Genomic DNA, 19227 nt, shown 5'->3' on the forward strand with positions numbered 1-19227 from the left:
CTCTTTTTCTGGTAAAATGAGGAAATGGAATATTCATTAAATATTCATAAATCTATATTTTTAATTTTTTTTTAACGTAAAAGAAATAATAAATTGAAGTGTAAAATTTGCAGTGTTGTTTCATTATTTATCCACATTATATGTATTGAATACGCACTTTTGGCAGACTTGGTATATTTCTCAAATATTATATGTCAAATGTTAATTTCTAAACGTTTCAATTTATTTTCGAATTTCCCAATTGAAGTTTATGATCTACGAAAAATCTAGAAGAATCAACCAATTATTGGGTAAATTATTCTATTCGGCAAATTGTCTGGGCAACCTGCCCATTACGGCAACGAAAGAACAGTTCGTCGAACTGGATTCCGCATACAGAAAAAAAAATGGCGGGAAAATCACAATTCACTTGTCATGAAACAATCATGCATATCCTCATTTGCTTTGTTCATCTGAAACGGAGCATCACGATCTTAAACATAAACGCAGTTGTAAACACTCTTCAATCTCCACTGGAACATGGACTGGATGCTGCAGCGGAGCAGCAATTGGACTCAAATTAAGAAATTCCGTCACAGACCTGAAAAATTACAGGCTAGCGGGAAGGCCGCTTTCCCAAATGGCTCAGAGTTGCTGGCCGAGGTGACACGTCGCATCCTGTTTAGTGTTATTATGCTCATCTGAGGACTGATTGTTATTCTGACTGATTGGTTGTACGTATGCAAGGGTTTTGTTCTTATGGCCAGTCCGGTTGGTCGGCTTTTTACCAGGTCCATACCTAACATCGCGATTAATTAAATTTTTCATCTTTCTGTTATGGATCGGTTGCAGGATGAGGTTTTTTGGCGTTGCAATCACTCATGTCAACAATGATAAATGTCCGAACCTACTTCACGAAGACGCGCATTCCATCATATGCTGACTCCTCTGATTTCTTTCCGGCGATGAGAGGAAGTTATCTGATAGCTATCGCAACCCTATACGTTGTAATTATAGATCAGATTTATCTGAAGAGTAAGCGGGAATAATGATCAGTCACGAATCCAACAATTCACTGAATTTGAAATTTAAGATTCACAGACTGAAAACTTACGCTCAAAGCATGGTTTTATACATCGAGATGTAATGTATTCAACTAGGATGTTGAAAAGCGAAAACTGAGTTGATATTATTTGTAGTATTCGCAAAATCAGATAATTCTTCATTTTGTGTCAAAATATTGTATGGAAAAATCAAAGGAGTCCTGGCTCTGATCGTTGTTGAATGGAATAGTAGATACCAAATATTGAAATGATTCTATTTGTTCAATTATAAAGCTTACAATATTTTGGTTTATATTTTCATTTCTGGTTATTATCTGGTTCTGGTTGAAATGGCCGTAGACGGAGCAAAATCACCATTTGCGGTTTAAGAGCTGGCGGCATCGTAGATCCTTATATCTTTCGAAATGAGAAAGAAGCTGCCGTTACAGTGAAAAAAGAGCGCTATGAAGCCATGCTGACTGTTTTTTTGTTTCCAGAAATTAATCAGTTAAACATCGACCACATTTGGATTCAATCAAACCTGCCACAAAGCACGATTTATCATCAACCTATTGCAAAATCAATTTGGTGACGACTTTAGTTTTATAAGTGGTTTTGTTAACTAGCCTCCTCATTTGCCTCTCAATTACTTTTGAAGACAGGATTGAGGAAATTTTCGAATATAATTATAAAATAATGCATGCAGAAAAAATTTTTGAGTATGGAATGCCTCAATTATCTTACGAACAGATCTCACGATTTTTATAGATTTTGGTGTGCAAGGATCTTGAGATATGGCCGATTTTAAGGTGCTATTCACATTGTTGTCAAATTCGCCTTTTTTCCGGAATAATAATGAACTTTGTTATTTAAAATGAATTACCCTGTATTTGAACATAATAATAATACATTTAATTACATTATAGAAAAAAATGTCCAATTCAAATAAACAATCAAGAACAGAGGCTCATCCAAAACAGAATATTGCCTGTGTGTTCTATTCGAAATTAAATTTAATTTTTGTATGGCCTTATGAAAATTAAAAAGTATCCATGTCGGGAGATAATTGACAGTTTTTGTGTCCAAATCGGTGTATGCCTGTCTTATATCGGTGTATGTCCTGTAATTCTTAAGAAATACTGAATACATAAATGACATTAATTTGGGAGTTATAGCTACATTTACATTATTTTCGGCGAAGTTAAAAAAATGCATTTACACCCAGTAGCAGGAACGTTCATTAAAATTAAACGCTGCATTTAAATTTTAATCCTCCATTAAACGTTGCAATAAGAAAAGTCTATTGGAGGATTAATATTTAAATAACGGTGTATTAAATGGTGTTAGATGGCAATCATTGAACACACTAATTTTTCTACTATTAAAATATGGACATACCTCTTACATGAAACAAACATTTGGAGGATTATTCAACTCAAACGAGTTTATTCAATCATAGCCTTCTGAATATATATTATTTTTTGATGTAAGCGAAAATAAAGTAAATGTTGATAAAACTCCGGAATTATGGCATAGGGAACATCACATGAAAAATATTTAGTATTTTTAAGGACTTAGAAAGGTAGATAATATACAGGGTGATCCATTTGAAATAACAAAGTTCAATATTAATTACCACCATAATATCAGCCTTAAATCACAAGATCATCGCACACTAAAATCTATAAAAATCGTGCGATCCCATTCCAAGATAAATGAGGCATCCACTCTTAAAATTCACGATTCAGTCGGGATTTTGTAATTTGGAAAGATCTTTTTTGCAAAATTCAGCCAAGTAGTAGTCAAGCACGAGAATTCGCGTACGATTCTTCTTAATGCGCATGACCCTTCTCTACAAATGGAAAAAGACGTACACTCTAGCTTGAGTTAACTCAATTTTGTACATGCGTATTAATGGCATGACTGAATAAGGTCCTGAGTGTGTTCTTAAATATCTAGTTTATTACCCTATCAACAGTAAAATGAGGTCTTTGAATCTTGTACCCTTATTGATACCCCCTTATAAGCCGATGTGAGAAACGAATGATCGGATATCTTTTGATAGCATCGATTGAATAGACACTCGAGCAGGATCATTATCCTGCTTTGCCTGCCAAAGTACACTCAACCTCAACCAATCACGGAAACACATTAGTTGAACCCAACCAAGAGGAGGCGGGTGTGAAATCATAAATATTGCTTGATCACGACTATTGACTCATTCACTTATAATTTAGAGCCTAATGTTAACAATAAATTGTAGTACCTAATTCCTTTGATATAATCCGTTGAGCAAAGAAATGAAAATCGTTTCCTTTATGGTCAAATCGTTAATAAGTGTAAATTTAGCAGTTACTTTCATGGATAACACTTAGTCACGGTTATTATCGAATTTACGGTGGGAATCTAGGGAATTTTACGTCAACTGATAGTCTCTAGAGAATACAATAGCGTATTACTTCCATATTTGATATTGAGCTTGGGTCGGGAAGGAAAACGGTTTTTAATTGTTAGATTTTCAATATTCTAATTCACTCAAGTCATTAAATTGATAATGAATAACCTCCTTTATTAATTTCGATTTATTTCAAAATTTCATTCGTCTTCCAAAAAATAGCAATTTGGGTTTTCAGTCACAATGAAGCAGTGGCCGGTAGGTATGTTAGATCATTTCGCGTTCATTTCAACATCGGTTGGCGTGAAGTAGTCCCTGGTCCACCCATCATTATTAATTTGGTTGAAAATTTCTGAAGTATGGGCAACATAATAAAAGAGCATAAAATAACATAATGATCACTGAGGAGACACCGAAACGAGAGTGGGAGAGTTACTTGGAGAGAAAAGAAAATTGCGTAAGGAAAGGAGGTCACCTTCCTGACATCATTTTTTCTTCATAAAGTAAATGGCATATACCAACAACTATGTAACGTAAGTTAAATAAATATAATCTTGGAAAATTAATATTGTTTTATTATTCCTAAAATGGAAATGTTTCTCGTGGTCACCTTCTATGACTCAAGTCCAGGAATTGAAAGTTAGTATCAATTTCGATTCAATTGAAAATTTGGTCACATCCCTTTTATAATAAATTACCAAATTGCTGTAGGATATTTATGTTTCCAAAGTTTAAAAATGTCATAAAGAAAATGTTAATTGTTTTAGAATCTTATTCAGTTGAGGAATATTTGAATTGTGATAATCTGATGAATTTTATTTGAGTAATATGTATTTCTGAGCTGACGTCATTTCTTTTCACTCATGTATATGTACCTTGAGATGTTTTGAAATAAAGGAGTTTATTATTATTACTATTTCAAAATTATTATCAAACTGTCTAACAAACTTGTAACGAAAACAATAGTAATTATGAGAGAAAAGGTTGTTCAATGAGATTTGATGAGTTTTTGGTTCGAAATCTTGTAAAATTGCATGAGTTTTTCCTACGAGTCTGGCTGGTGAATTTGATGAAATTCTATTTTTAATGCATACCTATTTTCGTATGAATATTTGTAGGATCCAGTTATTGTTTCCTGTAAATAATTGAGATGGTCAACCGGATGCTTGGAGACCTATTATTTTCTTCTAGTGTCGAGGGCATGACAGTTTCAATGAATTTACAGGGAACGAATTGTTATTGTACATATAATGTAAAAAGGATGTGTAATTCTTCGGGGTGTCGAAGATGTGTCATGTCGGTTGTAAAACTTAAGAGATTTACTGGGGTTGGGAAAGTTCGAGAACAAGACGGTTGTACCAGATGTGTTACATCTGTGTATCAGGTTCTAGTCCTTCGGGAATATTCGATTTCCAGGAATCCGCGAAGATCTTTGTGGGCGGTACGGCAAAGCTCTTATTGGACTAGGGGATGGTACTTTCCCCTAAGGGTGTGGTCAAGCCGAAGGAAGGGAGGTCGATATTCGAGACAGGGTAGTTCCAATCGGCAGAGAAGACAGCTCAAATTGAGCCGAAGACGGGTACAGTTCAACTTAAGACGAAGACGAGTCAAGTTCGGTCGGTCAACTTAAGACGTAAGACGAAAGACGGTTCCCGGACTAAATTAAGACGAGTCGCGAACAAGTTAAAGACGAGACGACCGAAAACTTGAGGTACGACGAAGACGTGATAAACGAAGACGTTTCGAGTGATCAACAAACGAGTTAAAGACGAAATTCAGTACCGTAGTGAGAAACTTGTAATTAAGACGTAATTAGGATCTTCTCAATACTGAGTTTGTACTGTATAAGTGTGGCTTTGTAAATAGATGTAAATAATTGAAAAGAGTTTAATTAATTCAAATCCAACAAAGTCACGGAGAAAAAGACGAAAGGCCAGGTAATCGAATCATACCTCTAGACGATCAATTAACCAAGCCTACATATTTACATACAATTTTTTGTCTTTTTTGAAAAAGTCTTGAGATCAACCTGACAAATCAGGACATGTGTGTAGGCAAACTTAATTACGGATGGTACTCAAAGACCGCGTGAGTATTAAGGACAGCTGTGTTAACTCAGCAATCTTGCAAAACTTTTTGATAGCGGGTTTTTGAAAAGATCAATTTATACTTGACAGGATTTAGCGAATGAAAACATTCTTCACTTTGGAGATTTAAACTTATAACCATAAATAAATGATCATAGAAGGCAATAATAATTTGATTGGCAACGTTTATACTTACAAGAAGAAACTGTGTTTTATGTGGATGTGAATTCGAAAAACCATAAATATTCTATACTGGCTACATCTCAGATAATTGACAATCTCAAGCTAAATAAAAATGAGAATTCTTCAGTATTTTTAACTATACGCAGTTATGTGTGTGTGGCAGTATCAGGATTTTCTTTTGACACTATTCAAACGTGAATAATGGTTCAAAATTTGCGAGAACTTTACGAACTCGATGTACATATTACGACAATTTTAATGAGCCAAGTGGTTGCCATATATGAAATTTTTACAAGTCTTCGAAACTTTTATTGTCATCAACTACCATAAATATTTTTTGTGGCGATTTTTAAGGATTCTTTTTGAAACAACAACACCAAATTGTAAATACATACCACTTTTTACAACAGAGGTCTCTAGATGCAGCTTCAAGAATAACTTGATTTGAACGTGATGTTCCGGTTCAAATCTTCTAGTTTGAGATGTGCTAACATCAATATTTGTTTCTTTCGCGATTTTTATGCATTAAAAAAAGGCGATGAGAGTGAAAATGAATCTAAGATTCGTTGAAGGGCCAACAAGCAAACATCGAAGATTAAAAAGAAGAAGGTGTTAGGTGTCTACAATTATTTTGAGTAGAGCGTTGTTAGATGCTATAAGCGGGTTAGTGAGTACTTACTCTTTTTTCAGGTGCACCCCATTTCATTCGTTTTTGAACCTACCAAAAAATAAGCAGTGTAAGGTTAAATTCGTACTCAATTTGTTGAATTTTAACAATTAACATATAACAGCAAAAATACATGTGAGATTCTAATGTATTTTCGCATCTTTATCAATATTCCTTGGATTATTGGTGCAATCACGAAGGAATGGGGGTCTTGATGTTCTCTTTCCAACTGAAATTTTTTCTTCTAATTCAATATTTTTGGAATTACAACAGTTGAAAACATTTGGTTCCTGAAACTTTTCAGTTTCATTCATAGTAGAGGTATGGTTTGAAAGAAAACATCAAGATCTGGACAATGAATAAGAAAAAAGAGAAATACTACTCATTAAATAAAAGGACATACATATACCGAAATGTAATCGTAATTTTCATTGTATCATTGAGAGGTTTATGGAGTCCATATACAATTCTTTTCTTTCATTATTTTCAAAATATTTAGTAAAGAAAAATAATCCATATTTAAGGTTTTATATACCAAGAATAAAATTTTATTGAGATGGCAAAAATTCTTTACTTTTTTATTATCGCTTTTGGTTATTGATATTCATTGTAAAATGAAATACTAACCCTGTATAGTCCAGAGTGAGTGTTTCTAAAATATGAAAAGTATAATAATATATCAGGTAAAAAATATATTAAATGGTAAATATCATCTTTCTTTTTTTCTCAAACGATGATTATTTCTCCAGAATTTTTGAGTAATTTTAGGTGAACAGTAATGCTATTTTATTTGAACAATATTTTATATGAAAAAATATTCCTTTTATATGATCGTGCTGAATTAGTCACTTCCGGCGGGTCACTATCGATGTGTGTAGCTTGGCGTTGTCCTGATGGAACACAATTTCCAGAGTTGGCCGATTCATTGTCGACAGTACAGTTGATCAGTTGTGCCGTAGGGGAGCAGCTCGAATGAGATAATTTCCTGCCAATCCCAACAAACATGCATCAAAACCTTCCTGGTCGTCAATCTTTGTTGGCCAACGTGATTCGACCTTGACCGTTTTCGCTTGACGTTGTCGTAAGTGATCTACTCTTCATCATTAGTCACCAAACGCTACAAGAATGGGTCGATTTTGTTGCGATTCAGCAGCGTCAACTCGTGTGGTACCCATACATTTATATTCTTTTTGAGATCGGCCTTATGCAAAATGTTCTAAACGGTTTTTTCTGTAATCTTAAGCTCTTGGGCAATCGAAACAGAGCTTACATGACGGTCGGACTCGACAATGTCCATAATTTCAAAAATTTTCTAGAAAATCTTTGACATCGGAATTACCGGAACGGAATCGACGAAACCAAAATTGTGCGTGATTGGCTGTTACAATAATATAAGGACCATGAACACTATTTACATTTTCGGTCACCTGGCTTGCATTCTCACCTTTATCGGAGAAAAATCGTAAAATATAGCGTATTTTCTTTTTGCTAGTATCCATATTTGACTAATCACAAAACTGTCAGAAAAGTTTTTGTAGTACGAAATCTCATATTTTTAACGCCATCTAGAGAAACCTGATAGGACTTATATAACGCAAGATATAGATAACTGAATACACCTATTAGAAAAATAATGGATTTCTTTTCACTACACTTAATATAATATACACTTATTTCATGCATATTTCATCTCAGGCACTGTCTAAGATGGAAGCCTTCTAATCACCAATGAATCCATTTCTTGAAGGCGAAACGATGAAATAGTTTGTTATAAAAATATCAAAATTATAATGAAGACACATTAACTGCTATAAAAACCATTGATCAGATGGTAGACAAGATGAGAACTCAAGAAATCAAGTAGGAGATGCTGTGGATCTAGACTTGTGGAGGTACAGAATTGAAAAGGCTTTAAACACACTGAAGAATAGTAGATAACTACGAATATATAACCTAATCGTATTTCAGCTACATCTGCCCACTTTTCAATAAAACGAGCTACCAGCAGTCGAAGCAGCATGGAACAATTACCGCTGATATTCAACCCTATGGGATCCTATCAAAATCGATGCGCAAAGTGTTGCGGAATCTATAAAAAGACCATAAAGTTTCCAGCGGTAACGAAACTGTTGCGCCATTAAAAGTGGACTGTATTACAAGGAAGCATAAATCAATTTTACATTTCAATATTACGACTACAAGCAAAAATAAAGTCAGCATTAAAATAAACACGGACTACATAGTGCGCGGTGCTTGTTAATTTATTTTCCGTGCGGTAAGGAGCAAGGTGCGACCGCCACCTCGATCTGCGGGCCGTAAAACGTCGAAGATAAAATATCAATCAATATTACACTTTCAAAGAGAAATTCCAACAAGTAACGAACGCCGCCTGGGGGAGATTCTGTTTGTTGTCTTGAAATCATGATTTCAATGAGGCGGGCGTGGATGAAGAGTCAAGTATACAAGGTCTTCAATATATAAAACATTTTTTTTTTCGATATTCCATTTCCATTTTCTATGATTCTGACGAGGCAATTTGCACGAAATTTTGCAGGAAGACTGAAATTGATATTTTATTCATACATGTAAAATCTCAACCCAGTTGGATCCTTTGTCACAGAAATATTGGATAATTCTTTTACCATATTCTTCTTGAATTTTTTATGGTTCTGACGAGTTAAACACACGAAATTCGGCACGATGCCTGGAATTGCTATTTAATGAATATGTGCAAAATCTCGAACCCATCGGATGTGTTATCACAGGAATATTGGGTATTTATTTTCCAATATTCCTCTTAAATTTTCTATGGTTCTGATGATGCGATTAGATTGAAATTTCGCACGAAGTCTGAAGTTGTTATCTGCCTGAGTGTATCTTTTGCCACGGAAATATTGGGTATTTATTTTCCAATGTTATTCTTGAATATTTTATGGTTCTTACGGGATAATCAATATCAGGTTTTTCTTTTCCAATATTCTTCGTGAATATCCTATTGAAATTTCATACGAAGCCTGGAATTGTTATTTCATTTTACATGTCAAGTCTTAACTGCTGTCACAGAAATTTCCTATATTTTTCTTGAGTTTTCTATGGTTCTGACGATGTGATTGCATTGAAATTACGAAGCAAGCTTGAGATTTTTATTTCATGCACACCATCAAAATTTCAACTCCATTGGTTTTGTGGTCAAAGAAACATTAGGTATTTTTTTCGATATCCTTATTGAATTTTTACTGGTTCTGGTGATGCCATCAACATAAAATTTCCCGTAAAGCTTGAAATTGTTATATGATCATGGATTATTTATAGGGATTAACTTGCAAGTTGAGCAATTTTTTTTTATACATTTCAATTACATCCTTGTATTCAAGAACATTTCAAAAGTCTCAATGACTGTTCAGAAATAGCGTGAGCTATTGAGAAGCTCTTGAGAAATGATTAACAACCACATACTAATATCGATATTATAATTATTAGCCATATGCTTCATGTATCTGAAGAGAGTGTTAAGAGTACTTTGCCAATGTATAATTTATTGTTATATAAACATTGTATGATATTATGATTATTTCAACATGAGTATAATATTATAGAGTTTACTTTTAACTCGGAATATTTCATATCATCCTACATTGAGCTACTAGTATTATTCTTGCATTTTAACAAAGCCTCCTCATATTATTGCACCTTGTTTTCAATGTATGTATGTTATTCAATGTACAGGTAGCACTCAATACGAATAATCCTTTTTTTTTTGTTCATGAAGTGTACCTATTAAAAAAAAAGAGTATTAATAATCGCAAAATGGTGAATGCGCGTGCATACTGAATTCCTGTTTGAGAATTCCGCATAACAATGGAAATACGTCTTCATTGAAATCAATATACATAAGCAGTAAAGTGCTTTGAGAAAAACACGTCAAATTCGATGAAAAAAGAGATTTGATAGTTTGTTAGGAGGCGAGACTATCTGAGCGTTATATGGTTATCTAGATAGGGGGAATGAAACTCATGTATAATTCACAAAATCTAGCGGTCAGTACTTTTCGACATAGTAGTATCAGTTTCCCAAAAAGATTTATTTTCGATTATTGAGAATTATTGTATAACCATTTGAAGCAACTAGAAGAATAGAGGAAATTGGACAAAATGCCCTACAAGTTTTCATCTCCAATCGATTGAACCCATTACAAAAGTAATCCAAGAGGTCATTCTTCCGCTGTCCCTTTGCGAGATAGAGACCAGCAGATCGATTATGTCTGTAACAATGGCAAAGAACAATACGTAAGACATTTAAAGGAATTCAAGGTTGCCTTCGGGCTCTCAGTTCGCAGGTGCAACAGCGCCGAGGAGAATAACGTGAAAGGTAATCCTAATCACAATGCGAACAATAGCCAGCTATTTATCAATACAGCAATGGTAAATATTAATTTCAGGGAGATAACTGATCGCGTCAAATGATTAATCGATCTATTAATTATGGGCTTAGGAGAGAACCAGAAGGCAGTTTGCTTGGCATGTGTGGTTCACTAACAGTGATTTCCAAGGAAGATTTCTGTGTGCCTAAAGTTGCAGAGCCAAAAGTTTTCTTCTGGTTGCGAAAAAAATATATTTTTTCGGCAACCGTCCGGGAAGTGCTCACTTCCTCTGAGAAGTGCTCTTTCTCTGAGAAAGTAGCATTTCCCGGCCTAGTCCGGAAAGTACATACTTTCCCGGACTAGGCCGGAAAAGAATCACGTCGTTTGTGTCATTGTGGATATGAAAATCTTGGTAGGTATATTTTAATGAATGCAGCTGATCATTACCATAGTAACCGAGAAAACTGCTGACAGTTCATATGAAATTAGTTGTCAACAATTTGTATGTTTTTTGATCTCAATCGTAACAAAATATGGAAAGCAGCAGCGATAGTGTTATTTTACACGGTTGCCGAAAAAATATTGTACGCCACACGCCCGAAAATGGTTTTTTTGGACTCACAGACTTCCAGGACTCGCTTACGCTCGTCCTGGAATTTTGTCTATTCGTCCAAAAAAAACCCTATTTTCCGGAAATTAAATTACTATTTTCGGCAACCGTCCGGGAAGTGCTCACTTCCCGGACTCTTTTTCTCTGAGAAAGTAGCATTTCCCGGCCTAGTCCGGAAAGTACGTACTTCCCGGACTAGGAAGGAGAAGAATCATAGAATCCATAGCAACCGAGATAACGGCTGACAGTTCATATGAAATTAGTTGTCAAAAATTTGCATGTTTTTTGATCGCAATCGCAATAAAATATGGAAAGCAGCAGCGATAGTGTTATTTTACATGGTTGCCGAAAAAATGTTTTACGCAACACGCCCGAAAATGGTTTTTTTGGACTCACAGACTTCCAGGACTCGCTTACGCTCGTCATGGAATTTTGTCTATTCGTCCAAAAAAACCCTATTTTCCGGACTTGTTACGTAAATTACTATTATGACGATCAAGATCAACCACCAGCAATCAGTGAAGTGCGATCCTTTTACGTCATTTGCAGCTGGCTAAGTAGATCAGCCGGTTGAGTAGGCTGGTCCGGTGAATCTGCCAATTATCAATTGGCTAACTAGTTGATTTTTTGAAACATTTTCCTCATTGATGGGCTTAAAAATTTCTCAGCCAAATTTGTCGAATTACGGTCCTCATGGAATTTGACATATTTTTGTTAAGTAGGTATCCTTAAGAGAGGTTTATACCACGTAGCATTCTCGCGATCGGCCAAGGTTTGACTAGTCTTCTCTTCTCAGAAAGAATTGAGATCCCACCACTTTTCAGTTTGAATGAAGCAATCTCAAACATTACTCTGGTTTACCGTTATTTTCTTCCAAATGCAAGAATTCAAAATACTTCAGCTTTTGACAAGAATTTTTGTATAAATGTCTATGTAAAAATACATAAAAAAATAAATGTTTGTTCGGAAAGTTATATGATGCATATATTTATTCTTCAATAAAAAATTCATCCAATTTTTTTTCCGTTCCAGAAAAATAATAAATAAGGACTTTTCGCAATGACAAAATTTTCAAAATGAATAATAGTGAAAGCAGCATATAAATCGATGCCGAATTTTATTGCCATTTGGGGTGGTCTCTGGATTATTTTTCTTTCCAATTCTCAAATGATTGATCGATTCTTCAGAATAGAGTGCAGAATATACGAAAAACGATTTCATTTCACTCGTCCTTCTTAAAAAATATAAGAAGTTTTATTATTTCATATCACATTCCATTTTATTATAATACTTTTCATTTTTATATCAAAAACTAGTGTTGGGCATGAATTCAAAATAATGGTTAATACGCATAATCCGATTGTTTTACTCGATAATCGCAAAGAAAAAAAATGTTCTAGTGTTGGGCACGAATTCAAAATAATGTTTAATCCGCATAATCCGATTGTTTTACTCGATAATCGCAAAGAAAAAAAATGTTCAAGCTTTTTAGAAAGTCAAAACTTGGGCATCAAATCATGGAAGGCAGCATTATCTACCCAGAATCTATCTAGAATTAATTAAATAACCTTTTTTTCTAATTTCAACGAATTTCACAAATGATTTCTTTCATCAAATTCACTAATCTTGAACATATTTGCATCGAGAATGTCTGCCAAATCTATTCGAATTAAAATAATGGGTCATCCGGTTGTCTTATTGAATCATGTAAAAGAGGAAAAAACGAAATGTTCGAGAGTTTTATGAAATGCGAAATTCAGCAGAAGAATCTGATACCTGAATTGAATTCATATATATGTATATTCATTTATTGTTTATTACATTGCACATTTCCTAAACCATCTATCAGATTCAAATTTGAATCCATAAAAAATAATAACACTTTTTCTTTCCTAAAACACTTTTCATAAAAAAAATCTATGAATACAAATTCCCAAATCCAACCTTTATTTTGTGTTTAGAAAGAAATGGAATCAAGTTATATGGCAATAATAAATCTTTGTGAGGCATTCGCGGCGGTTTTTCTCAGCGAGTACATAAAAAACACTTTGAAATCTACCGCAGACGTTTCTACCTCATAATCCATGAATCTCCATTATGAGTTATCTACACCTAAACTACACTCGTAGAAGTTTGTAGGCAATTTATAATAATTTCGAACAAGTACATGCATAACACACGTTATGCTTACCGTGCTCACTTCACAATCAATTTTAGTACTGAGAATTTATTCTATAGCGTATAAAATCTAACGAGGTATTTGCTGCTTACTGCCAGTAGGATATAATGTTGTTACACCAATATTAGGAATTCATATTTACTCTCCAGCATGGAGGCGTTATTATATTAGATTTCCGTTGAAGGCTTTCAGTTCGTTGATCTAGTGTGATTCCGAAATGCTTGAACAATTTAGTCTTATTGCTGATATTTTTTTTAATTTTTCTAAAAGCATTTAATATCATAAAATAGTGTATTAACACTTTTTATATAGGTATTTTTCTAAAAATAGAAACATCTTTTCGATTTCGTTGTTTTTGATAAACATAATTATATTGTTTTAATAATAATAACAGTTTTCAATATTAGCCGAAAATTTTGATTAAATATTGAAATTAAAAGACACTTATCCTATTGACACTTTTCAATGAAATAAAATAACAATTGCGTCGCTACACAGTAGTTTTTATAAAATGGCGAAAATTCATTATAAATAAAACAGAATAATTTCCACTGGATAAATCCAGTGGAAATTATTTTGTTTCATTTTATTCACACAGTAGTATCTTTGAATTCTACATTTTCTTACAATATTGGTATAATTCATGAAAATATATAAATTACACCAAAGGTATTTATACTGGATTGACACATATTTCAAAAATAAATGTAATTTAAAAACTTCTTTTGAAACAAATGCAAAACTCTGAAAATTGATCAGAAACAGCAAAGATACTATATAAAAAGATAATAAATAATAAAACAGGAGTATATAGTATATTAACTCGTAATGATTGCTAAAAAGTATATGTATATATTCGACAAACAGAAAGATATTTTCGCTTTTAAATATCTTTTCGTGAATGATTCATTGCTGGAATCCCCAGGTTCTATTATTGATAACATATCCCCATATTTACCTATTTAAGTGATTGTTTTATTTTGTTTTGGTGAATTGCATATTTTGAGAAATATGAGGAAATATTAAAGTATTGTGTAAAATTTGTTTTGTTTTAATATTTGTTTCTCGGTTTTTCAATGCTCTTATATGGTATTCAGATTCTTTGAAGCAATTACTTTGTTATATTATACTTATACAATATTTAAATTTTCATGTGTGAAATAATCCATACTTACTTATATTCCACTTTTAAATGATTTGAGATTTTCTCGAGTAATGAATGCATTCTAATCACTTGTATGTTATCCAGCGTTCTTTTTTTTTTGTTCATCGGCGAATCACGAGCTTTCTAAAGTAGCCAAACAATTTCATCGATCCGATTCCTGTTCCTGTTACATTGTAATTTTCTTTTCCATGAAATTACTGGCCCAGACACTAATTTATGCATAACTGAGATGAGGAAAGGTATTCCTTCACAAGTAATTCAATCTCTTCGATACAGCATTCGGATTTCAACCGCATAATTATAAGGAATTGTTGTATTCTCGTTTAGGTCAAATTATACATAGCCTCAACTATTCCTCATGATAATCGGTCTGTAAAAAGCCAGCTAGATTGTAATGTTTTCGATCGACCGACCTAAAAGCATCGAATTCGTTATTGATATTGGGTTTTCTCAGAAATTCATTATAATTGGACGAAAATCGTGACGGGGATCGAAAAGAAGAAGTCTATTCTTCCAAATTCGAGCCCAGACACAACCAGTGGAAAAAGTGGAATAACAGAATAAGCGTTAGCATTTTTACATATTTTCCACTAAAAATACTGCGGAAATTTCTAAATTCAACTACTTTCTTCAGTTTCTGAAGAAAATATTGAATTAAAAAAAACTCAAGATTGAGTTTTTTCTGATAATATTCTAATATTCAAGAAAATATTGAATTAGAAAAAAATTCAATCTTGAGTTTTTTCTAATTCAATATTGTCTTCAGATTCTGCTTGCGGTTTTTGCACTCTGATAAAGATATCAAAGTGCAAAAATCAAAACGAATGTGTAAGAAGACATATTATTAATATTCAAGATGAAACACCACGATGGTCTATTAGACGTTCATGGAAAATTACTCATAATTTCGTGCTGAAAAAAAGTTGGGGTTTGAGACAAAGACTTTTTCCTCATAAATATTATCAGATCTCAATAACTTTCAGTTTTACCGAAAACAGACTCCTATTTTCCTATTTCAAATGACACCCAGTATATTATTGCATTATTAGATAGCACATTTCATGAGAATTGCAGCCATATGCCATAACTTGGGCAAAACTCAACGGTTTATGAGTAAATGGGATTCTTGTGAAAAAAAGGTGGACTTTCGAAAAAACGTTTTTAATTTTCGAACCTGCTGATACGTAGTATTTTAAGACTGTTTGCGGTTTGGACCAAAAATGTACAGAGTGTTTATGAAAAGATGAGAAGAAGAACTTGGAAACTCAAATTTATCAAAACTCAAGATTTTAAAATTACAACACATATTTTTCAGTCAATACTACATATAAATAGAGAGGGGAGTTACTTAAACAACATCCATACCTAAAATGAAAACCTTAAGAGTTATCGAGGAAGACTTTGAAATGAGGAAAAACCGCAATTGGAAGTAGCCTGTGACTCCCGGAAAACACAGAAAGGAACTAAAATCTGCTGTTTCGATAACTAAATTTGCCATTTCATTAATTGTAATTAGTTGTTCGTTAGTATTGAGAATCGATAAACCAAAAAAAAAATCAATTTAATTTGAATGAAAACACTTTCATAAAATGTCAAATTCAGTTACGAAATATCGAAAAAAATCTCTTTCAGCAGAAATATTCGAAAAAATTTTAGTCCACGTCATCACCAATTTTTTCATCAACTCATGAACTATTGAGTTTTTACCAACTTATGGCATTTTCTAAAATTGTCATCAGATTAGCTATCTAAAGATGCAATAATATACTGGGTTTGAAATAAAAAAGTAGCAGTCTATTTCCGGTAAAACCGGATGTTTTAGAAATCTGAAATATATTTAAGAAAAAAAGATCATTGTCTGAAACACACCAATAGTTTTAGCACAAAATTATGATCATTTCTCAATGAACGAGGTGAATCACTCTGTATAGCTGGATAAACGGCTGATATTATAATTATCTGACGAATAATTGAGACTACGTTATAAGTATAGGTTTTTCTTGATTCTATACCTTTCAATTTATTAAGTTTAATCTATTTATTCAATTCCATGTTCCAATGTCGATAAATAGGAAACGTGTGGGATGCATATTAGTAAACTTCATATTCAAATTTTATATTGAAAAAAAATCTCGACATGGAGACATCAACAGGCGACCAAGCGCGAAACCTGGGAAAAATGTTGAATTTCAATGTTATGAATAGTAATCTCACGAATTTGGTTTATCGAGATAACGAAGTGGAATCGTTATTTATTAGATGTTAGAAATCCATCCATCCGCTCCGAAGGACCAGCTTTCGCGTGGGCTCCCTCCAAATCCGACTGATAGATGGATACACAATTTCGAAAAAATTCAAATCAAACCCACTAATGGACTTGGACGATCGTTCATCAAATAATAACACGCTGTCATATTACATCGATTATTTATGTTTTTATAACTTTTATCTCGAAGACCGAAATTAATTGATAGTCGTACTGGATGTACCGTTATTATGGTAATAAATAAATGGAATTTTCCATATAAGATATAGGCCAATTAAAGTCTCATTGCGAAAGCCGAAATAATTGCATTTTTGCTCATTACGTCATATTCTTTCAGGAATTTTGCGGACGGTGCGTGCAGGAGATTGAGGAGATTGTTTTCTCGGATGCGGTTCTTTTAGAGATGGCAGATTGGACTGTTGGATTGGAGGTGAGGCATTCTTGAATCTCCCGGTACGCAACAGAAAAAAAACATGATAGAAATTTTCATTATCATAACTCAACTCGTATGGTACAAGTTTTATTAGTATGTACATGGAAATTTTAATAATAAAAAATTGTAGGTAATTCATTTTCTCTATTTCTGTATTGTAATGAGTTCATTACAGCACTAAAATATATATATAGTTACATTTTTCGTTTTGTGGTTGTCTACATTTACTTCCGATCCTATCAAATTCCAACTAACGTCAATTATCAATATATGTAATAAAATTTGGATATAATGAAAAGATTTGCAACATTATTTGCAATTTTTCTTAATTCTGGTGGTGTTAAATCGATTTCATCAGATATAATTCAAGAATTCAATGAGTAATTGTAAATTATTTCAAAATTCGAAACGTACAATTCAAATTCAAATTCCGTAATCTGTAAATTTTCGTAACAGTCACACCAACTGCCAAGATACAATACAAAAGTCACTAAGATATATAATCTTTTTTTATTGAATTTCGACAATATTTCACAAAACTTGACTGAAAGAGAAAAATATCGTCTAATACTTGTTGCAGAAGGCAATTCCAACACTCATGCATGTTGGAATAGGAGCCTATTCTGCAATTTGTTTTAGAATAGACTAATCTCAACTAGAATAAAATCCCTGAATATCATATTGAATATTTCGAGTTTTTATAGTTATTTTGATAGTTAGTGATCATACTTGGACAATGTGGTAACCTGTTGTTAATCATATAATAACTGGTCGTACTATTTATCAATATAAGTATCTACAAGTCAACGACTCATCCTGTATACTAAAAAAAACTTCTGATCCACAAAATAAAAAATGAGTTCACCGTAAACAATTGGTTTGTCAACACAGGTTCAGTTAGCTTAGATTTCTAGACGCTAATGGAAAACTCAAACTGTTCAAATATCAACATGACCTCTACTGAAATTTGCAATCCAAATTTCGTACACAAATTTCTGGTGACTCAAACAAGACGTTCTTTTACGATGTGCAAAAAGCTTTCTTTGTCAATTACAAGAAAGAAAGAAAATGATATTATTATATCTTATAAATATTCAACTATGTAGTGGCAGAGAGGACAGGGGAAATAAAAATCCTTAATGAGATGCCGACGTTTCGACCTTTATTTCTGGTCTTTTTCAAGGCTGGAAACAGAACGACATTGAAAACATGGGGCATAACATAGTGCCATAATATAAAAAAAAAAAAAAAAAAAAACTGTATACTCTAGTAGGTATTGAAACAAAAAAAAAAAAAATTCTAATAAAAGATTATAGATAATTTCATCTGTTGACTAGTGGACCTGTATATTGAGTTCTTAAAAAATTGAGGACACAGTTTTATGTCCACCTCAGAATATTGTGAGGGATTATTCATATGAATTGGTATGTGTTTTACATTATGTTTTTATGTTGCTCTGTTGTATTTTGTTTCAATACCTACTAGAGTATACTGTTTTTTTTTTTTTTTTATATTATGGCACTATGTTATGCCCCATGTTTTCAATGTCGTTCTGTTTCCAGCCTTGAAAAAGACCAGAAATAAAGGTCGAAACGTCGGCATCTCATTAAGGATTTTTATTTCCCCTGTCCTCTCTGCCACTACATAGTTGAATATTTAAAAAGTCAGGACACGAATACCAGTGATGAATTATATCTTATATTATTTTCTTGAATTTCCCGTTATTGACAATAAAATGCTATGAGAATAATATATTCAGAACTTTTTATTTAGAAAACATTTTTGTGGAATGGACACATTTATGGAAAAAGTGATTGATGATTATTCACGTCATCTTTAGTGTTTTATAAGGTGATAATT

At 33.0% G+C, this 19227-nt stretch overlaps 1 protein-coding gene across 3 annotated transcripts in view; it reads right to left on the reverse strand.

Moving 5' to 3' along the window:
- Positions 1 to 19227, reverse strand: part of LOC123679303 (transcription factor AP-2-epsilon) — a 142314-nt gene that overhangs the window by 75330 nt on the left and 47757 nt on the right. Inside the window, exons 1-2 of one of the 3 annotated variants that reach the window (XM_045616883.1) lie at positions 13399 to 13425; positions 6367 to 6405 (exon numbers count right to left, since the gene is read on the reverse strand). The exons of 1 other annotated variant lie outside the window; for it this stretch is intronic. In XM_045616883.1, the coding sequence (XP_045472839.1) occupies positions 6367 to 6405; positions 13399 to 13410 (51 nt within the window). In that variant the 5' untranslated portion in view covers positions 13411 to 13425. Of the gene's footprint in view, positions 1 to 6366; positions 6406 to 13398; positions 13426 to 19227 lie in introns of those variants that run through there. One more of the 3 variants, XM_045616848.1, reaches the window with a different exon arrangement.

The sequence above is a fragment of the Harmonia axyridis genome, chromosome 1 (genome assembly GCF_914767665.1).
Source record: "Harmonia axyridis chromosome 1, icHarAxyr1.1, whole genome shotgun sequence".
Classification (NCBI taxonomy): domain Eukaryota; kingdom Metazoa; phylum Arthropoda; class Insecta; order Coleoptera; family Coccinellidae; genus Harmonia; species Harmonia axyridis.